The 21,521-nt window shown below is 38.5% G+C and overlaps 1 protein-coding gene across 3 annotated transcripts in view; it reads left to right on the plus strand.

The window, feature by feature from the left end:
• CACNA1E (calcium voltage-gated channel subunit alpha1 E) overlaps positions 1-21,446 on the plus strand; it is a 596,540-nt gene extending 575,094 nt beyond the window's left edge. For all 3 annotated transcript variants that reach the window (XM_074222185.1, XM_074222182.1, XM_074222184.1), the window contains 5 exons: positions 3,295-3,403; positions 6,256-6,384; positions 7,550-7,730; positions 10,455-10,645; positions 12,502-21,446. In XM_074222185.1, the coding sequence (XP_074078286.1) occupies positions 3,295-3,403; positions 6,256-6,384; positions 7,550-7,730; positions 10,455-10,645; positions 12,502-13,044 (1,153 nt within the window). In that variant the 3' untranslated portion in view covers positions 13,045-21,446. The remainder of the gene's footprint in view (positions 1-3,294; positions 3,404-6,255; positions 6,385-7,549; positions 7,731-10,454; positions 10,646-12,501) is intronic.
• Positions 21,447-21,521: the final 75 nt, after the last annotated feature.

A 21,521-nucleotide genomic window follows, 5' to 3' on the forward strand; every position in this document is an offset into this window, starting at 1 on the left:
CAGCTAAGTGACTCAGCAATGAGAGCACAGGGCCATCACTCAGAAAGATTTGAGTTCACATTTGATCTCAGAGATTTACTAGTTGTGTTACTCTGGGCAAGTCATGAAAACTTTGCCTCAGTTTCTTCATCTATAAAATGGAGATAATAATATCTACCTTCCAAGTTGCTGTGAGAATCAACTGAGATGATAACTGTAACACACTTAGACTAATACATAAAAAGCACTATATAAAAGTTATCTATTATTTTCATGATTATAAATATAATGTAAGTTCTCTAATTGAGGTCCTTTAATGGATCACACTAACCCTTTGAGAGGATTGTAGTTCAAACAAATAGTTCATTACAAGACCAAATCTCCAGAACTAGAAAGACCCTTAGGATTTATAACCACAACCCATTTTACAGCTGAGAATGCTGAAGCCAAGGGAGGTTAAATAAATTGCTTAGGGTCACACAGATAGTAAGTGGCAAAACTGAGATTCTTGTTCCAGTCCTGTGACTCTGGATTCGAAACTCTTCTCCGCTATGTCAAATTGCCTCCCACTAGGTAATAAATAAAACTGAAACATGTTTCTAGGTAATGAATTTGAAAACATCACAGTATTGTGGAAAGAACACTGGTTCTTGAGTGAAAGGACCTGGGTTCAAATCTTACCTCTGACTTTACCTTTGTGAACTTGGACAAGTCACAAGACTGTAAAATAAAAAGACTGGTCTAGATAGTACTTTCAATTCTAATCTCAATGATAGGGAAATGACTGATCCCAGAGATGTAAAAGTTCAGACTTTTATTCACAGGCCTGCAAAGTTCACATATATTTCAGACCACAAGCAGTTTACAGAGTAAACTCATCTGGAGAAAGAGCTCCTTAAGATCAGACTGAATAACAAAGGTCAAGGTAAGAATTCCTGAAGGAAAGAGGAAAAGAACAGTAAGCAGCCATAACAAAAATAACTGGGCTTAAACCCTCATGGGTCCAGCATAAAGGGGGATGTGAGCCAAACTAGTGCGCCTTGCCTATTTCCTGTGTAGGAAGGAGTCAGGGAAAAGTGGGTCAAAGAGTGATTCCCCTCTCTAAGTGGCTGGGGTCTGGTACTCACTTCAGAAGACTGAGAGCCAGGAAGCTTGGAGAAGAGATGGGCTGGGGTTGTGCTTATATTGGTGAATTTACATTTAACAATGGAGAAAATTTACATCTCAAAAGGGACTTATACTGAACAATTTGGATCAGAGGCTCACATTGAACAAATGGGAAAGGGGTTAGAAGCTCTCCCAAAACCAATAATATTTTCATAATATTAAAAGAAGCTAGACAGATATATCTCCTTCAAAAATCTAAAGTCCTATGAATTTTCTCATAATTACTTCATGGTTTCAGATGTTATACTGTTTCATCTTTTAACTGTGAATCAATTCACTAAATCACTTAATTATTAGAGACCAGTCCAGAATAGAGCAGTACACTAGTTTGAACTTTGATAACCACTGTTTTGAGGATTACTACTCACATCTAACTAGTAATAGCTTATCTCAGCTATGTGTAGTAGTCTTGGGATTGGAGTCTTGAGGTTATCATCTCTCCACAGGAGCTCTTGGGACACCTGAGTATGTCCTCAATTACCCAAGTACTTCTCTATCTGGACTTTTGGTTCCATCATCTTTTTCTATGAGAATTAAACTTAGCCTGCAGGATCTTGTTAGCCTATTTCCCATTAATTTACCTGCATTTTATACATGAATTTATAGATGAGGATTTTCCACTTACCTAGCTATTGTAACCCTATGGAAAAGTATTTTAAAATATTTCCTACTCCATACAATAGGTTCCTTTATGTGTTTAAAAACAAGGGGAAAACTAGTTCTCTGGACCACCTAGATTTTGGAGGTTTGGGTTATTCTAGGTCCCAATTATTCATATTGCATTATGGTACTATAGTCCAAAGGCTCTCCTACCAAATGGGAATTCTTCAGTAATATAATATTTCCCCAGAGAGCAGAAAGAGCCCTTGTACTTTCTTCTCCCACTTGCCTCTGATCAAAGTTCTTCTTAGTAAATCTTAGGGGGAAAGCATGAGAGACATTTCATCAAATTACATTCTTTGCATCTAGCCATCAGTTTGCTTATCTGTCAATGATAAAAATCAGATTAGGTGACCTCTAAGATACCTTCAGCTCTTGACTTCAAAAATATTTTTTTTTTCAGTATCTGTGATCAATTAATTATGACCCACCTTAGAGACAAATTAAGTCACTGGTTCTCACAAGGGCCCTCCTCTTCCTGTGATTCCAATAATAGATCATATGACCTGTGTGGATTTGAAAAAAAAATTGTTTGGCAGATCTCATTCATAATCTAACATTTTTTTCAGACTCTCTGGTGCATAGGGAAATGAGAGCCGTGATATCCTACATCTCCTGTTATTCCTGGTAGACAGATAGTCCTATTGCCAACTTTTTACATGATTTAGAAATTGGCTTCAGTTTCCTAAACAGGTTGAAATGGTGGCTACAAAAGTAAGTGGTGGCAATGGTTGCCAATGGGAGACAGATGCTCCTGAATCCGATCCTCTTTGCTAACTAGCTCAGAATTATCTGTCCCCATTGATCAAGAGAGACTTGAGACTTTAAGCGATCAGACTTCAGTAACAATTGCAGTACTACAGGACTGAGACTCCTTGCTATTGATTCAAAAGCCACCAAAAATATTCCTGAACTTATTCGGTTCCTGTGTCTTATTTCCATTCCTTATTCTTTTTAAAAAATCTCAGTCAAGTGCCCAACTCTGATATTCCTACTGCCAATTCTGTGAGCAAAAAAAGTCTAAATGTTATGTCATGCTATCAAGAATACTGACATAATAAAAGTATATCACCCTTCTTGAAACAGAAAAATAATAATAATAAAGACCATGACCGCTAATATTTAAACAACTGTTCAATGTTTGAACAGTGAAGTTCTTCTGCTGAGTGTGAATACCGAATAGATATTGGTTTGCAATCTGACAATGGTCTTCCATATGGCTGGGTGTTATAAATGATATCATTTGTCACAGATATGTTAGCTGCCAGAAGAAGATTGTCTAGTGCCAAATGTAGGTTGAAAAAGGACTTTTTTTCTTTTCAATGTGTTTCCCATCATCACTCCTAGAGACCTACAAGCTATCAAGCTGTCCACCATTTCCAAGGTCAACCTTTGCTTTGAACGAGGTCATAACAAGGGCAGATACTGTTAGTAGTTTCAGCACAAAGACTGTGTTAGCCTCCCTCTGAATTTGATATTTTTTTTCAGGAGCAGTCGGAGTGGGTACCCATCTATGAGTCCACTCTCCCCACAGGAAATATTCCAGTTGGCTTGCATGGACCCAAACCATGGGGAGTTCCAGGAGCAGCAATCTCTGGTGAATGAATGAATTATACTACCTTGAAAATACTCATGGTTTCCTGGTCCCCACTCTCACTTTCAGATTTTATTTTCAGGACTATGATCTGTTGGAAGCACCATTTGGGGTATCCAGCTGAGAGTTCCCCATTACCCTTATGACCACCCCCATCTTATCCCAGCTGGATTTTTGGCCTATTCTCTGACCAAATGCTCATCTCACCAGGCCTTAAAAGCCCTTTCCCTGGCACAAAAATGGTACATTACTTCAGTTCAAGCTGACTTTTGCCACTGGACCTTAAGAGTGGAAATAAAATTAAGAAAAATTAAACCTCTTGTGTTATGGAGGTCTTGAGGTGAGTCACTATTAAATAAGTGGCATCAAGATACAGCTAACAATAGCCAGGTGCTCCTTGAAAGAAACTCCAGAATATCTTATGCCAGCTCCCATTAACAAAGCATTTCTTTGTTCATTATCAGTTATATATATAATAAGATAACTGACTTTTTCTATACTATAAAGTATATTGAGAATCTCTTCTGTAGGGATTGATGTCCCTAGGTCATTTGGATCAGACTTAAGCGAGGCCAATAATTCCTTGAGTAATTTGAACCCAAAAGAGATTTTTAAGCTTGAATATTATTCCTAAAGAATAGCACTGAATTTTTCAGGGCTAGAACTCTTCAGCTTTGGGGGAATCCGATCAAAGGTAAGGAGGGTGATTCTTTTCAATCACAATCTTATCAGCTCCAGTGAGCAAATACCCTCAGCCTAGGGGATCAAAAGACCCTTCAGTAATCAACAGCCTGTATCTTGGTCTATTACAATAAGAACTAGTCTCTTTGTAAGGTTCTATAGAAATAGCCTGTCCAAAGGAATTCCAACTCCTCTTCAACTTATGATAATTATAACTGGACTGTTTCCTTCTCTCTCTCCACACCCCATCTCAGTCTCTGACCTGCCTTTTTCCTGAGTTTAACCTAGTCATGGTCTCAATGGATGACACATACTGGTTGTAGCTATAGTGTGGGGGTCTTTGTATCTGATTCCTGGCATGTTTATGGAAAGTATACTTAATGAAATTGTAAACCTTAGAGATGGAAGAGATCTAATCTAATCCCTAAAGACTCATGGAGCAACTCTTTTCCTGTGACAGCCAGGAGAGATCATGAAATATTCATGGTTATGAGGGGGAAAACTTGGTAGCTGTGTTAGTCACTTTTAGTGACTGGTCAGAGATACCCAGTCATCTCCCAAGGCTACTAAAGATGGTTAGGGGGGAAATTTAGCCTCTGTAGCTTCTTCCTTTCCTTCCTTCTTTAGAGCTTTGAAACAAGATCAGGGAATAAATAAATAAATAAATTAATTAATTAATATTTTATATAAATATAAAATAGTTATTTATATAAAATAGTTAATTAAATTCTACAACTCTCATTTTTACCTGCCCCTATTGGTGATGTATTTGTTAAAGATAATTCAGCAATGTATCCTTTCTTTCACAGGATGACTCCCTTTATTCCACAACCTCATTTCAGCTGGCTGGCTCCCTTGGGCTGAGCCACAGTGCCAGCCAAGAACCTTTGGATTTGTGTCCATTTCATTGTTAGTGCTGGTGTCTGTGATTCAGATTCAGGTGTCAGCCCATGCCACACAAATGCCAATGTGCAATCTGACCATCACTGCCCATCACTCCACAGCCTATCCCCTACCACTTATGTCTGCCTTTTGAGGCATGGTTCCAATATCATGTATGTGTTTTATGTATGACATGTGTACATATGCATGTGTCTCTGCACCACCTTTACTCTTATAGAGTTATGGTGTAGAATAATTGTACATTTGGAGTCAAATGTATGTGCTGTTTAAGAGTGTCTAACAACCTCTCTTTAAATTTCCATTATGAACACACATTGCCCTTCCACTGAAGTAACCTTCACTAATGAATGAGGTCACACAGTATCTGGTCACAGATATTATCTCAAATGAAGCAGAGGATGTCAATGGTTCTCTGAAGCTATCCTCTTGCTGGTGATTTCAATTCCATAAAGAAGAGGACTCATCCAAATTGACATACCTTGTACCAATACATCACTGCTTCGTAGGATGTCACTTCCTAATGAAAAAATATGCCCTCCAGAATCTGTGTTGATATATCTTTGAAGCAATCCCATGTCACCCTCTGAAAGTGACTTGTGGAAATTACACTATGCCACTATGATCAGATAATTTTTACCTGAATGAATTTAAGAATTGGTGGAATTCAATCAAACTTTTGAACAATAAAAAATTAAAAACCACAGTAATAATGAACAAATATTCAAAAGTATCAAATAAAATTTAAAAGTACTTACCAAGAAACAACTTTTTTTTGCAAAATGACAGGTACAATTACATCATTGAAAGAATGTTAATATTTGGCTTGCTGGGATGATTTCACCTAATGATCAACCTTCTATTGATAAGCTTTTCTATAGCTAATTTGATCCTTGTATAGAAGAAATGACATGGCACCAAGACCAAACTAAATTAAAAAGAAAACACCTTTCTGTTTTGGTAGAACATGCTCAAGATATTGTGTAAACCCCACTGAAAGAGTATTTGAGAAGCCATGACTACCTCTTTTTCCTAATAAGGCTTTTGAGAACTTTAATAGAGGATAAACCCAGAGGTGATTTATTCCAGGAAATCACTTTTGCATAATGTACACACACACACACACACACACACACACACACACACAAACACACACATTCTTAAATGTATTGATTCCTTCCTTTAAAACCATTCCTGGTATAGTAGAGGCAGGATCATCAGCTGAAAAGGGATTGAACCAAGTCCCACAAGCTTGGCTGTGTGTTTATTTCCAGGAGCCTGAGGTTAGTGAGTTAAAAATCGCGCAGCCTTCTAAGCATGGCAGCTACCTCCCTTCGGACACCCAGGAGCATGCGGTATCTGGGAGGGCATCATCTATGCCACGCCTGACTATGGATCCCCAGGTAAAATGCCACCACCACTCATCCCATGCAATAGCAAGACAGGCTGTGATGAGTCAGCAGGGTTCTAAAATAACATCTGACATTTTTCAGGTGAGATATTACCTTCCCATCAGTAAGATCCTCCCCAGGAGCCTTCTTTAGTTGATCCTGTTTATCAGGTACTACATTTCCAGTGTTTCCAGTCTCTAATCAAATGAAATAACTTCCACAGTAAAAGATCAACTGTCTCTTTGACAACCTATTGACCATCAACAGTTTAAAAAGAGATTAAAGATTCTCAGAATGAAACCACACCACATGGGAGATACATTTCAAGAGTTTTTCTGCTTCTGTTTCTAATCCTTTCTCCCCATTTTCCACCTTCAGTCTACACATACACACAGACACATGAGACCGTCTGTCCTAAAATGGTACAGTTGCATCTCATCTCTTTGTCTGTCTATCAGCTCTTTTCTTGTGTCTGTCTGTCTTACATCAAATTCTGACAAACAGAGATGAGAAGTGTTTTACTGTTGTTTGGGTTTTTGTTTTTTCTGCTTGGGGGGGGGTGGCAAATTTGTTTTCACATCTGTCACAAAGCAGAGAACCATGACTTTAATGAGTAAGTTGGGGCAGAATAGAAAAATTTATTTTACCAGACCAAGAGAGGCACATAGGTCTTACTCCCTTTTTATCATAGACTCACTGTGAAGAAATCACCAAAAGGCAGTTTCTCAGAAGGGGAAAATGGATTTATCAAAACATCACTGTCCACATGACCCAGATTTTCTAAAACTTTTGGCCTAATGTTTCATAAAGGAGTTTCAGTAAATTCTACAAATCTAGGTTGAGCTATTCTGAGGGATTAGTAGGTAGAAATCTTGCATAGTGCCTCTCTGTATTCTGTTTAGCTTTTATTCAGCTTCTCACTTTCCTTAGCATGAAGCTAGATCATGAATGAGTTCCACTGGCTCCATACTATGCTAAAATCCTAAATACATCATCTGGTACTTCTTGAACATTCAGTTCTGAGTTGTCAGAAAAGAATTTCTCTTTGAGGCTACAAATGTTGACACTAGATCAATCCCAGATATTTGTTTGCTTATTTTCTCTCTTTTCTTCTGACCCATTCTTCTTTCTAGTAAATAATTCAGGTCCTGTATTCTCTTTGGGGTCATGCTTTCAGGTGGTGACAGACCCAAGTTCCATGAGGCGTTCCTTTTCCACTATCAGAGACAAGCGGACCAACTCTTCCTGGTTAGAGGAGTTTTCAATGGAGCGAAGCAGTGAAAACACCTACAAGTCCAGACGACGCAGTTATCATTCTTCTTTGCGCCTGTCAGCTCACCGTCTGAATGCCGACTCAGGTGAAGTTCTAGGCCCTGGCCAGTTCACTGACCAAAGGTAGTTTAGACTTTTCATCCATCAATGAGTATTTTCCTTGAAGAACCAGCTGTGATTTGGGGCCCAAAGGTACTAGAACTGAATTCTTTCACAATGTAAGAACTAGGAAAGTCTAAGGGAAAAGGTCATATGAATGACTAGCCCATCAAGAGACAGGTTAGGATATATTGGATTGTCATATCCTATCGCCAGACATCACATGCTGGTGCACTATGATGCCTCACTGAAATCAAATCAAGGCCACGACACTCCTGCAACAGCCAGACCATAACCAATAATCCTGTTTTCTATCAATCAGGTCATGGGGTGCAATGATTCTGGAAAAGGCAAGTGAGAAGGATGCTTTGCACAACATTTCCCTCACTAAAATATTGTGCAGCTCATGCCACCAATTACTTCATTGGTTGGTGAGGTCCTCTTTGATATGGAAAGACTAATAGAGAAAGAATGCCCGAAGACAAAATGGTGATATCAGAAATGTGCATAGCTATGGAAGAAAAAAACTCTTCCCAAAACTTTTCCTTCTCATCACCTCATCTCTAAAACATATCTAAAATTTAAATCAATTACCATTTATTAAATGCCTACTGTGAGCAAAATACTGTGCCAATAAGCACTAGAGATAGAAAAATGAAAAATAACCAGGTCCTGGACCAAAAGAACTTGGGGTTATAGAACTAAAATTGGAAAGACAATTAAAACCATATGGTCTAAACCCTTCATTTTGCAGATAAAAAATTGGAAGTCTAAAGAGGAAGAATTACTTCATTTAATAACCATTTATTAAATATCAGAGCCTTAGAATCACACAGAAAAATACTTCTCATCTCTGTCAAAACTTGATGGAAGATATACAAGAAAAGAGCTGATAGAGGAGATGTAAGCATGTATTCCTAGACAAAACTATAGTGGAGTTTAACTAGAATAACTAATTTATAGTCTAAAGCATGGGGATCCAATCTTTTAGCTCTTCCGAGGCTCATCATCCAACAAAGTCTTGCCAAAGATCACATATAGAATTTAATATTTATGATCACAATGTAACCCAAATTACCAATGAGGATAATAATAAAATATAATAATGCCACATGAATAGCTTTGGCCACATGTTGGACACATCTGGTCTAAAGAATAGATAAATATGTAATATGAAATAGGATACTGGCAGAAGGTTCTAGGGAAACTGAGGCAAAAAGAGTTTCAGAGAGCACTCTCTGGAGAACATGGCATATGAGATGTGACCTGAAGAAAAGATGAGATCAACATTTTAGCTGATGGAAATAAGGGGGAAATCTTTTCCATACATGAAGAAACAGTTTTTTATGAATACACAAAGGTCAGAGAAGAGAGACCAAGATCATGAAACAACTAGTAATGGAGAAGATAAGTTCCTTGAGGGGAGTGACCATCTCAATTTGACCTTTGGATCTCAGGCATCTAACTCAATGATCTTGCATAGAGTAGGTGTTTAATAAATATTTAATTGAGTTGATTAGAAATAGAGAACATGAAGAAAATAGCGTGAAATAAGGCTGAAAAGGCATATTGGAGCCAGGCTGATTATGGACTTTATGGCAATTGGGAATTATAAAAGCTTTTTAAACAAGGGAGTTCACAAGCAGACCTGACCATCGCAAAGGTGATTTTGACAGCTAGTAGAAGGATGAATTAGAAAAGGGAGGCTGGAAGACCAGATTTTAAAATTGTGTCCTTATAAGATTCCTACCTTAAAGCAGTTTATTTTCCTAAGCAGTTTTTGTTGCATCATATAAATCATGTTCAACTCTTTGTGATCCTATTTTGGGATTTTCTTTGCAAAGATGCTAGATGGCTTGCTATTTCCAGTTGCGACTCATTTTACACATGAAGAAACTGAGGCAAACCAGATTAAGTGACTTGTCCAAGGATGCACAGCTAATAAGTTTCTGAGGCCAGATTTGAATTCAAGAAGATGAGATTTCCTGACTCCAGGTCCAATGCTCTATCTGCTCTGGCAATTCAATGGTTGAACCTTATCACTTATCTGGTTATTGGTTTTTATTTAGGTTTTTTTTTTCCTTCTTTAATAACAAAGGACACAAATCAACAATATAAGCTGTTAGAAAACCCTAGAATGATGAACTTGAATAGGGACCTTGGAAATCACCTTGTCCAGCCTTTTATTTAGAGAATGAGGAAATGAAGGCCAGATGAGAATGTGACATACCCAGGGTCACACAGCTAGTTGATAGCAGGGCTGGGCCCAGGGCCCAGGCATACAGCACCCTCTCCAGAACTCCTTTTTCTGCATCTGTTGGTATAATCAGCTCACAGAAACTTGCTTCCTATTGCTGGTACCATCTTAACCATAAAAGATGTATGTTTGCATAAGATACTGAAAATTCCTGAATAGCATTTCTGGCAAACAAAAAACACATCTTGTACCCTGGGAGAATATGGCTAGTGAAAAAGGGAAGTAGAACAGATGGTATTCTGTAAAGTGGGAATATCACAAGCTGGAGACATTCAAACTCTCCTGCTTACCCCAAAGGTATTTCCTTTCTGATCCATCTTGGCTCTCAGTTACAGATCCCATAATGAAGAGAACTGAAATCAATCTAGAGGCCCAATTCCTCATGACCAGATAAGGTTTGTCTTCCCTTTTTGTGGGCTTCTTCATGTTCAGTTATCTCTGTCCTCTTCAACAGGCCACAAATCTGATACCCATCGCTCAGGAGGCAGAGAACGTGGTCGATCCAAAGAACGTAAGCACCTTTTGTCTCCTGATGTATCTCGCTGTAACTCTGAAGAACGGGGAGCCCAAGGTGACTGGGAGTCTCCTGAGCGACATCAGTCCAGATCACCCAGTGAGGGTAGATCTCAGACACCCAATAGACAGGTAAGTCTGAAAAGTTATCACTTCAGCAAGAGGGACAGAAGGGTTGTGTTCATTCTAGGTATGTGTCTAGGTAGTAGTAATATATACTGTTTTGGATGTTTGAGATTCATAACAGGAACTTAAGCCTCTGTACTCACAAGTACATATCACTCAAAACTAATATATTCAAAAGTAAAATATACCTTGCAGAAAAACAATGTACCCCCTAATAAGGTGTGTCCAACCCACAGCCCACCACATCTTAGTACCATTACCCATTGTTAATATGGGTTACATTGTAGTCATAAATACATATTAAATTCTAAATGTGGTCCTTGACAAGTTGGTGTTGGGTAATGTGGTCCCAGAAGAGCCAAATGGTCAGATACATGTCCTTCAAGATGTATAGAATGCCATTTTGGTAATCCCAACACTCCTCTTAAAGTTTAAAGGGACAGAGTTAAAACAAGATGAGTTCTGTGAATCTATGTCAATCTCAGACATATCCTTTGTTTAAAGAGATAATTTTGCTGCTCACAGAATCTTTAGAACTTAGAGCTGAAAGGTGGCACCTAATCTAATCTTTACCTGACAAAGAATCCCGTCCACAGTATCCCCAAACAACCCACAACCCACTTGAGGGGGAGATTACTGTTTCCCAAAGCAGCACATTCCATTTGATGATAGTTCTAATTTTAACAGATCTTTTCTTGCATCAAACTTTGATGTGTCTCTGCAACTTCTTCTTGATCCTAATTCTGTCCTTGGAGTCTGCACAGTATAATTCCATATTATAAATCCTTGAAAACAACTGTCATGTCCTCCCTAAATTTATAAATCCATTAAAACAATTAAATCTTGAAATTTTCTTTTAAGTTTTTAAACCATTCCTAATACAACATAACCTTAAGATTATCCTTGTCACCCTCTTCTGGATGCACTCCAGTTTATCAAAGTTCTTTCTAAAATGTGACACCCAGAAATTAATGCAATACTTAGCATACAGGTAGATCAGGACAGAGATTACAGTGGAATTCTTAGCTTCCTTGATCTGAAAAAATGACAGTTTATATCATTTCATGCTTGCTCCTGGTGAAAATGAGTATTGTTCAGACCAGTCCTCTTTATTAAGTACCAACCAACTTCACTGATCTGATTTATTCTAGAATACAGAAGGTGGGGTGGAGATTTACAAATTAGAAAGTTCAATCATCAACCAGAGTTTCCCTTGTCTGATTCCAGTTCTATAGAAGTAAAAATTGTTTCCCAGTTGTTGCCTCCTTACCCTCTTGTACCTGCCTATTATCAGGGAACCATGGGCACAGAGAAAGAAAGAACTTAGAAAATGGGGTCCATGTTTCTAAGGATCTTCCATAAGAAGAGTAATCTTATAAAGGAACAGTGGAAGAGGCAGGAGAGGGGACATAGAGGTCTGTGGAAAGAGGACAATGGCCAATATGAGAAAAGAGCTCCAGGTGATAGTATTATAGAGAAACTAACCCTATCACTTGTCATCCAAGTAAGAGAGAACTACAGAACTCCTCTTGATCCTGTAACATGATTCTTTTCTTATTCCTATAACTGCCACATAACTATGATTTTCTCATTCTCCACACCCCCTCCCCCAATCCCAAATAGTTATCAGTGTAAATTTGAAAAAGTATGAACTCCTAGTTGAGTTTTGCTTCCTACCAAATCTATTTAAGGTTAGTACCAATGGCAGATGATTGTTCTGACTAGAATTGAGTTGGGAAGAAAATGTTTTCAATCTCATCCATCCCCTAAAGTGGTTCACCAAAAACTAGATCTCTGAACAAAATCCCAAGAACACATCACCCCAAGTCTATTTTAATCTGTGTCTCTCTCCTGCTCTACAGGGTACAGGTTCCCTTAGTGAAAGCTCCATTCCTTCTATCTCTGACACCAGCACCCCAAGGCGAGGTCGTCGGCAGCTTCCACCTGTGCCCCCTAAACCCCGACCCCTCCTCTCCTATAGTTCCTTGATGCGACATCCTGGTAGTATCTCCCCACCATATGATGGGAGTGAAGTTGGCTCCCCACTGCCCTCCAAAGCCCTGGAGGGCAATGATGTCTGTCTGACTGAGTCTTCCAGCTCACCCCAAGCCAAGCAGAGTCAGCACTCTACTCCCCAGCGCTACATCTCAGAGCCCTACCTGGCTTTGCATGAAGACTCCCATGCTTCAGACTGTGGCGAGGAGGAAACACTCACCTTTGAGGCTGCTGTGGCTACTAGCCTGGGCCGCTCCAACACTATTGGCTCAGCCCCTCCTCTGAGGCATAGCTGGCAGATGCCCAATGGGCACTACCGGAGGCGGAGGCGTGGGGGACCAGGGCCAGGGATGATGTGTGGGGCTGTTAGTGATCTCCTGAGTGACACAGAAGAGGATGATAAATGCTAGAGGTCATGCCCCCCTCCGATGCATGCTCTTCTCCAATATGGGGGAAAATGGATAGACCCAAGAAGCCAGTGAAGCCTGGGGGGAGGAGGAAGAAGAAAGGACATTATGCAGAATCAGAGAAAAAAAAAGAAAAGGAAACTAGAAAAACAATCAAACCCACCAAAAATGTTTTGATTTCCCTTTGCAAGATGGACACAGCCATGGTTCTGTCTCCTTGCTGAGGGAGAGAGAAAGAAATGTGGGAATGTAGACAGTCATCTTCAAGGGAAAAGGGACATAGATATAATGGCTGTACTTCCCCCTCATCCCAATCATTTGGTAAAGGCAATGGCTTTATGTATGCCAGTATTGCCCTGAGAAGAATAGAAAACCTCCTGGCTGGAAGCTGGGATCCATAGGAAATAGCCAACAGTAGAGGAAATGCCTCCCTTCCTCTCCCTCTCATGCTCTCCAGTCATCACTACTATCTGAGCAATCTCAATAACATCTTGTGCTATCCCACATAAGAGTCTATACCAAGATCAGGAGTACTGGATAACCAGTGTGGGAGGCAGGGAGGAAGAAGAAAAACAGGTAGGGGATAGCCAGTGGAAAAAGTGGTCCATGGTGCTCTGGAGTGGAAGGAGGTGGTATCCTGAACAGGACTAGTAAAAGTTCCACAGATCATGAAGGTTCATAGACTTAGAGCTGAAAGGGACCAATCCCCTCATTTTTCCAGACTAACAAATTGGTTAAAGGACTTGCCTAAAGTCACAAAAAGAGTGAAATAGCAAAATTGAAATTCATACAAGTCTTCTGACTCCAAATTCAACAATGCTGCCAGACAAGACTCAATTATATAGACATTATTATATACTAAGATATTGACCCATCCATACAGCTTTATGGCTGTGCACATGAACCGTGAGTCCATGTGGTGATGAGAAACTGCATCGCCCAGGGTCTTATTCCCCTCTAGGTCTATAGTCCAGTAGGCATCAGGTTGGGCCACCTGCAAGGTCAAGATGATGGGTGTTGTATATGTCCTATTCAATAAAACCAATTAATGTCCAGATCAGTCCTGCATTTCCCCTGAGGGAGTGGAAATCAAACTTAAGAGGGATCACATATCAGATAGACCTTTTAAAAAATGAAGGGTGGGGTTATTTAAACTTTAAGAAAAGGCACCATCAGTCAGGCAATATTTGAGTGCCTCCTAAATAAGTGCAGGGACACTGTAGCTGGATGGCTGGATTTTCTCCATTACCATGTGGTTAGGGACCAGCATCAAAAGTCTTGTGGATTCCTATTTAAGGTGATTAGTTAATAATATACCTCAGCTTAGGCTTCAGATGCTGCTTGCAGGACAGCAGTATCTATGCTAGAACAGAACTTCATGTAACAAAGAACATTTCCTTAAGCCAGGCCCCTACATCCTCCCTCAAATGAATATCAACAGAGCAGAAAGGCATTCAATTTGGAATCTCTCCTTGTCTGCAGCACATAAAGATTCTAGACTCAACAAATCCCAGTTCCTTCTTCTGGAATGCTTTGTTTATACTTTGGCAAATGAAAAAATATATAGATTAAAAACTTACTCCAAGGCATTTTAAATGACCTATCCTACCTCCAGAACTGCTTAATGTCACTCCTTATATCCACCAGGTTTCCAATGGGATCCTAATAATGAGATAAATAACAATGAGATGAAAAAATAGCCAAGCCCCCTTCCTTAGCTAAACAATGCAGGGAAGGGAAAAGCAATGATGCTCAAAATTCAGTATCCTTATAAAATGATTGCAGGTTGTCCCTTATAGGTTAAAAAAGGCATTGCCTTTACCTGGATCAACCCCCAATACAGCTACCTCTATCCTTCAAAGAGAGGAGCACTGCCAGAAGAATTGTTAGTCGGGGTACCAATGGTCCCCATGCCAGAGCCAGGATCGGAATCAGGAAAAGAAAGAAATAAACCTGTCATTAAGACCCTATGCTTGTCCCATCACTCACTAGAGACTTCCCTTGTTCCATTTCACAGGATGAGCTTTTAAAATGGAAAACCAATAAAGGGAAGTCATTGTTGATTCTGTCAGTGGCTAAGTACAACCTATCCATTACTCCTCTTAGTCAAAGAATGGATGACAGAGTTTTTCTTAGACTCATTTCTGAGATATTTTCCTATGGCTTTCTAGTCTGGATAGAAAGAAAATGTAAGGATTAGCTTTGCATATTGAATACCTCCTAGTGACTTGGAGGCACCAATCATTCTATACCAATCATAAATCTTGCATATTATTCATGCAAGTCAGAGTACATCATGCCATTAATGTGGTCAGTCACAAAACCAAATTCACCACCTAGGGAATGGAAGGTCAATGGCAAAAAGGGAATACTTTGTCAAATGATCTGCCCTTCCTACCTTAGTTACTAGATAGCCCATCATTCATCAGATACACACCCTCCAAGAGCAATTTAGAGTATAATCATTGATATACAAGCCATTGATGTTGCAATCCTTGTAACATAAGGGCTGTACCCCCAATGTCACATTGTTCTCAATGGCATTGTTGAAAAGTATTTCAAGCCAAAGCACTACTGTGGACTCTGCTGTATACACAGCCTTATTTTCTTTCTCCTCTGAAAACAGTTATCTCAAGGGAAGGATTTTGCCCAGGACAGCAATTCTGAGCCAGCAGAAAGACAGTTTGGTGTTTGGAGAGGGAGAGCTGAAGTAACTGAAGCCATTATATTGTAGGGAAGAGTCAGGCTGGAAAAACAATAGCCTGAATTGGAATTTTGCTGCAAACATAGCTTTACGTCTAAGGTTCCAAGAGACCTCCCTACATACCTTAGCCTCTTGAAGTTAGATTTCTCATATGCTAAATAAACAGCATAGAACCAAATACTAAGAGTAAAATGGAGAACTTTATCCACTGATCCAACTGTCAACCTATCTTATCAATACTGCATAAATGACCTAACTTCCTTTTCTCTACTTCCCTTGACTAGGGAGTAAGGCCTAGTCTGTCACATTAGGATATGAGACATAAATTATCCTCTCTCTACTACTCTATCTTCCATAAGGCCAATAAAAGTTTTACTTTATTATCTTCAACAAGCAACCTACCCAAAACATCCATTTCTTTATGTTCTTTATGGATTTCTCTGAGAAGTAATTCTAATGAGTTTCACCTTAGTTTTAAACAAAATAATTACTATTTTAAAGAAAAATCCTCAACTTGAGAAGACTGTTAATGCACTAAAAGACAGGGGATTTTCCAGATCTATTAACATTATTTTTTTTGTTTAATATTACCCTTATTTTCCTTTAAACCAAAAGGAAAAAAAAACCCAACTAGTACTGAGAAGGACTGTGAAAATTAGTTCTGGTGCTTTTAGAAATATTGTCTGCTATCCACATGGCCTATATGTTACAGTCTCCTTCTATTAGTCACATGATTCTTCCAATAGGAGAACAAAGAGCAAGGATAATCATCCGGAGGCATTGACATGAATGATAAGTGAATGGAAGGACAAGACAGATCCTAGAGATCTAGCAGAGAGGGAGGACTGGCATAAGCCAGGACAAGATGGAAGATGGTTCTCAGTCATTCAGCAAACATTTCTCAGACAAGAGCTTGCTATTGGTGCAGTGTTGAGGATAAAGATAAAACCCCAAATGGGCAGAGATGCCACCTTGAAGGTAAATGTGCATTCAAGTGGGCATCAGTATGCCATGTCATTTTCCATGTACTTAAAGCACTAGATTTAGGGTCTATATACAATCACAGCTCATTTAAGCCAAACCTGCTATTTTATCATGAAAGAATGAATCATAGAGGTTAAATGACTGATGCTAACATTTTTGACAGACTGGAAAGGAAATGCATCCCAGTTGGATCTTTGTCTTCACACGCTGGCAGAGAGGTTACAGAGAATATTTCCCTGAAATGGGAGCCTAGGTATTTCTCTGGATCCTGCCTTCTCTTAGCTTGGTGTCTTACATGGAGAACCAAAGTCAGTTGTTTCTCTTCCCCTGGCAAGCAGGCTTTGGGTTGAGTATAAGCCTCCCTTTTCTTCTGTTCTTAACATCCCAGTCAATATTTTACCACTTAGCATTGATTCAGCTCTTGAGATTGTTAATCCACCAGGCTCAGGCTTAGTTGCATGCATCATTGCCTCTGCAGCAATATTTATCCTATTCATTGAAATCAGTTGTTGAATTTTCTAAATATAAATGGAACACAACAATCTTTAGGCATGGGCAGTGCAAGTCCATGAGAAAATCTGAAGCAGGCATAGGATAGAGTCACTCTGTATCCATATATTCATAAATCACATGTATATATATATATATATATATATATATATCTACATATATATATATACATACATCTATACACATATTCATGTATATTGAAAATCAATTAAATAAATATTGGGCCAGGGTCATATTGCCAAATCAAGCACTATCTGGTAAAAGGCAACAAAGATTTTTTTGTAAAGGAAATTTGAAATTTTTTAAAAAAACAAAACAAAAAATACCCCTCACTTGTGCTTTATAACTCTAAGGCCTGTCCTGCCTTCCTATGTGGAGAAAGCATTTCCTCTGCGGTTAAGAGCTGAGGACTGGGAGATTGTTCTCTCCTATTTGTTCTCTAGTTCAATCATGAATTCACTGTGTATAACATTATGTAATCCATTCCACCTCTTGCCAGAAGAATGGTGGAAGTGGGTGTATGTGTTGGGGGGAGGGGAAAAATGGGGCCAGAATGCTATTTACCTACCTCACAGGGATATTGTGAGGTTTAAAACAGAAACATAAAAGATTAATTAATGATGTTAATTATTTAATTAACTAATTAATTAATGCTGTTGTAAATTCCCAGTCTGTCTGTTAAGTGTTTTGAAATCCTCACAAATCAGGTGCTAATGTAATTCAAAAGCTCAGAGTAAGGAACAGTTTCTATTTGTTGGAGAATCCTTTTTGGAGTATCCATTTCTATTTGACCCTTCCCTGCTCTCTTCTGGATATACAGTATTTGGTCTTGCCCAACTCATTCACCAGAGCACTTTATAATATACCCTACAAAGAAAAAAATGGGCAGCAAAATCCTTTTACCTGTTCTGAGAGTGGTAAGAGTAGAATCCAGATCCTACAAGGAATCAAAACACAAAATTTATATAAAACAAAACCCAATAAAAAGTGTTTCTCTACCCACATGAATGCTCCTATTTTTAAAGACCCTTCTAACAAAAGAAAAACCTAAACTCAGGGGTTTTGTGGCCTGATCTTACCAAGTTATGAATGAATAAGAGTTCAGCCTAGCTGGTGCTGTGTTTGTCAGAGTCAGTATACTCTGATATTCCCCAGTGTCTTAGCTTTTACCATTAACTTGCCCATTAAATGTCATCCAGGTTCACCATAGGACCCAGAAACAGCAACCATCACCTTTGTCATCTAGTCTACATAAATTAAGTTACTGCCTCCTGAACAGCTGAATTTTTTTCAGTTGGCATTTGAATTGCAACATATATAGAAATGGTGCAGAAATGTAAGCACTTTGCAGAGTCTAATGGTAGGAAATGGAATTAGTTATCTTGGGTCTTCTGCCTGATCTTTCCTTCCCTTCAATCCATACCTATAAACCATCTGAAGCTTTAATCTCCGCAGTCCATCATAAGGCAAAGGTTATGCAACAATATTCCATTCTGGATTTTGGGGTTCTCTGCCACACTGTGAAGCATTCTTTGGCAAAAACAAGCCTTTTAAGTATCATAGACTGATTGCTATGTAGAGTTGGAGGGACTACATTTCCCAAAGTGATTCTGATTGGCCGGTGGGTGGGTGGTATGTATATCAAAAACTAAGAGACTTAACATTTCTCTTTCAAAGGGATCTCTCCCTTGGGCTCAAACTTCAGGTAGGTAAGGAAAAAGTTGGGGTGAAAGCCCTGCCACCTCCTTCATTTTCTCACTCCAACCCAATGCTATATATAAAAGGGTTAGTCTCTTGGCCTTTTAAATGCAAAAAGATTTCTGAGAATAAGCCATGCTTTTTGTAAATACATTATTACAACTTGGATTTTTTTCTTTTTGAGGTAGATAAGAATTGGCTAAAGCAGGGAATTAAAAAAAGAAGCTATTGATCATTTAACATGTAGGTGTAGTATAACAGAGGGCTGCAAAAGGGCAGCAAGGAAAGTGCTCCAAAAATAGTTTTGAGCCAGTTTTTTAGACAATTTATTTCAAGTATAATGATACTTGAATCAAGAATCTCGGGCACAGTCTCACATGCACTCTTTTGTCACTCTTCTCAAAAGATTAAAAATCAAGTCTAGATTTCCATAAATAGAAATAGTCTCCAAATCTTATTCAAAAAATATGAGAGAACAGAGAAGATAAAGGAATGATTCAGAGAGCTTTGATACATAATTTTTAAGATCCCATTGAAGATTATAATGTATAGTTCAGAACAAACAACCTAAGAAAACCAATGTGATAGACATCCTGCTAAATCTAAAAAACTGATTCAGGAAAATCACTGGTACTTAACCTGTAGATATCCCAAAGTCTTCTACTGTCTTTAACGAAAGGCAACTTTAGAGTTTTCTTGTTAGTCAGATATCATAATGCTCTTCCAAGAGCAAAGCAAATGTTTGTACGTAAGCCTGATGTTGTCTTTGAGGTTCTACAAAATAATTTCCAACTGTATTCACTCATCCCATCTCACTAAGATCTTATGCTATTTGTGTAATTTTTATTTTACTACTGTAAGGAAATTTGGTTTTAAGTTTGAAGATATTTGCAATCAGGATCTATTGTACAATTCTCTCCTTATACCCTCTTATTCTTTCTTGTTCTTTTTTCTTCCCCTCTTTCTTTAATGAAAAAACCCTCCGTAGAAATTGGAAACATTTCACCAGTGAAAGGCTTTAGGTTGTCATTCTTAGATGTCCAGATACCTGGGCAGACAGTTATCGCCATTCTAACCCTTAGCACCCTTAACTAAAGAAAATCTCCATTCTGGAAAGAGTTTCATAAAAATTAAAAGACTTCTCAATTAAATGACAGGATTTTAGAGCTGAAAAAGATTTTGATTTTACAGATGAGAAAAATTGAAGTTTAGATGAAAGAGATTAAATGATTTGCACATGATTGCATAGGCAATAAATGGCATCTGAATCTGGATCTAGCCTCTTTTCTCCACACCATACTGGCTACATTCTTGGCCTTGAAAATCAGGACTCATATTGTGTCTGATAATGCTAAATCTACAAGTATATTTGGTATTCAAAATGGATTTTATTTTTCTCACTCATGGATCTATAGACTGAACTATAGACAGGTCTTTCCACCCTTTTAGGCTAATTCTACAACCCTGTCTAGGGTTTAAACCTGCCAGGAGACTGGAAGAAGAGACTCAAATATTTGATGACTTATATTCTTTTTCCAAAGTTCCACTCCTAAAGCATCATGATAATAAGCATTGTTTTGCATTTGTCTAACATCTTTGCCCCTAGGACCAATACACAAGACAAGTCTTCTACAAACCTTTGTAATAATCTGCTTAGAAATAAGTAGGAGCAACACACTCCAAAATTTCAAAGTGCCATTAATTTTTTAAAATGTGATGTGAAATGAGGGCTAAATGTAACTAACTGCCAATTAAAATATACAATAGCTTTGATGGCTATTGTAATTCCATATTTGATATGGAATGGCAAAACATTAAACAGATACCAAGAGAGTTAGTAAAACCACATAATTGAATTTTAATATTTTCCTACTGGGGAATAAATATACTTAAGTATATATTTAAGTATATATTTAGTAGAGCACTTTTTTAAATACTAGTGAATTATGAACCTGCCAAAATCTATACAAAGTTAACCTAAGTGCTGAAATTGTTAAAAAACAAACAAACAAACCAATCTTTCCCTTATTGGTATTAGAGAATAGTCCAAGTGTACTCATCCTATGATCAGGATTTGCAACCCTATAATACAGATCAGTGGTGGGAGGGGAAATCTTTTGTACAAGATATACAGAAGACTTAGTGATAGAGAAATAATAAGGAGCACCAAATTACAAAACAAAAGCAAGGTTAAGGGAAAACTTGAGTGAGCTGTCAGAAGAGAAAATGTTTCTAAAGAGTTTGACTCTTCTTCCCTTAGATTATGACTTGAATTGAGTTAAAATAGGCATAATATTCTTCAAGGATCTTTCCCTTTAAACAATCCTAAGGCAGTGGATTCCTAAAGGTCTGTAACAGTGCTATATGGCTTTTCCAGATAAGGAAGATAGGAGAGAGGAGTGCTTTTATGTATGCAAACAGAAGACAATCAGTTTTAGCTATCCTTCAATAGAGAAGCTGTGATACTGGGGAGCTTATACTGAACTTCCATGCAGGATATAGGCTATAAGGGGAGGGAGGGGCAGTGGGACTTGGGGGTGGGGGTGGGGGAAGATTTTATCAGGGACAGATATCAAACTCTGCA

The sequence above is a fragment of the Macrotis lagotis genome, chromosome 2 (assembly GCF_037893015.1).
Source record: "Macrotis lagotis isolate mMagLag1 chromosome 2, bilby.v1.9.chrom.fasta, whole genome shotgun sequence".
NCBI classification, from domain to species: domain Eukaryota; kingdom Metazoa; phylum Chordata; class Mammalia; order Peramelemorphia; family Peramelidae; genus Macrotis; species Macrotis lagotis.